Source organism: Bidens hawaiensis, unplaced genomic scaffold, assembly GCF_021521415.1.
Source record: "Bidens hawaiensis isolate Kalapana, Puna unplaced genomic scaffold, B.hawaiensis_p1.1 tig00031919_1, whole genome shotgun sequence".
NCBI lineage: Eukaryota > Viridiplantae > Streptophyta > Magnoliopsida > Asterales > Asteraceae > Bidens > Bidens hawaiensis.
The window spans coordinates 100,182-101,475 of record NW_027495403.1 but is presented as its reverse complement, the minus strand read 5'-3'; the positions used below and the strand labels follow the sequence as shown (position 1 = coordinate 101,475).

At 45.7% G+C, this 1,294-nt stretch overlaps 1 protein-coding gene across 1 annotated transcript; it reads right to left on the bottom strand.

Annotated features, from left to right (window-relative positions):
- Positions 1 to 226: 226 nt before the first annotated feature.
- Positions 227 to 730, bottom strand: LOC143582761 (uncharacterized). Its single transcript, XM_077065252.1, has one exon. It carries the CDS (start codon positions 728 to 730, stop codon positions 227 to 229), a length of 504 nt encoding a protein of 167 aa, XP_076921367.1.
- Positions 731 to 1,294: the final 564 nt, after the last annotated feature.

The window sequence follows — 1,294 nt, the reverse complement described above, 5'->3', positions numbered from 1 at the left end:
CAGGCAAGCGGGACCCATCCTCCAAAAAGGCATACTCCAAATGGAACGGAAGTTCCTTAAGATCAATGGATGGTGGGTCCTCAACTGAAGGTTTTGCCTTAGGCTCGGCAACGCGATCAACATCCTCAATTTTCTCCATGCACTCAGGAGGCTCGTGGTCTACACCATAAACCAACTCCTCAAGTAGAGGCTCAATGACAAGGTCAAAACCAACTCCACTAATCAACTAAGTATCCAGATAACTCTCCTCACACGTGTCCTGAAGGTGTTCACACACACAAGAATCAATGGTATCAATGTAAAGTACGTCATCATGATCCTGTGGGTGTCGCGTGGATTTCCCAATATCAAATGTCACCTCCTCGTCTCCAACTCTAAGAGTGAGTCTGCTGGTGCAGACATCAACGAGAGCTCTAGCAGTGGCTAGGAAAGGACGACCTAGGATAAGTGGTACATTTTTATCCTCATCCATGTCTAAGATCACAAAATCGACAGGAAACACGAATTTGTCGATTTTCACACGCATATTCTCAACTATACCGCGAGGATATTTCACAGAACGGTCGGCAAGTTGGATGCTCATGCGAGTAGGCTTAGGCTCACCTAGGTCTAGTTTGGAAAAAACAGAATATGGCATCAAGTTTATGCTAGCACCTAGGTCGGCTAAAGCATTACTAACCGACAAACTACCGATCAAACAAGGAATGGTGAAACTGCCCGGATCGGTCATTTTTTTTTGGGCAGTTTATTTTGAAGGACCGCGGAACACTCCTCATTCAAAGTAACACAAGAAAGCTCCTCCAACTTCTTCTTATTCGAGAGGACCTCTTTCAAGAATTTAGCATACTTCGGCATTTCTTTCAAGGCATCAAGGAACGGAAGATTAATGTGTAACTGCTTAAAAAGCTCTAAGAATTTCCCATACTGCTCTTCCATCTTCTGCTTCTTCAAATGGCCTGGGTATGGAATGGGAGGAACATAAGTCCTAACTGGCTCACTGGGTTGTGCGGTACTTGCTGGGTCTAGCCTCGAGTGCACCTCACCAGGATTCTCAGTCTCGATCTCATCAGCAGTCGGGGTTTTGGTGTGGAAACCGATGCATCGATAGGAATGGGAGTCCTACCACTCATCAGGGTAATAGCCTTAGCTTCAGCATTTGGATTCCTTTCGGTGTTACTTGGAAGGCTACCCTACTGTCTCTCAGAGAGGAGTTGAGCAATCTGTCCAACTTGATTTTCAATGGTTTGCATGGATGCTTTCTGATTCCTCAACTCAAGATCGTGCCTCTGGAGAG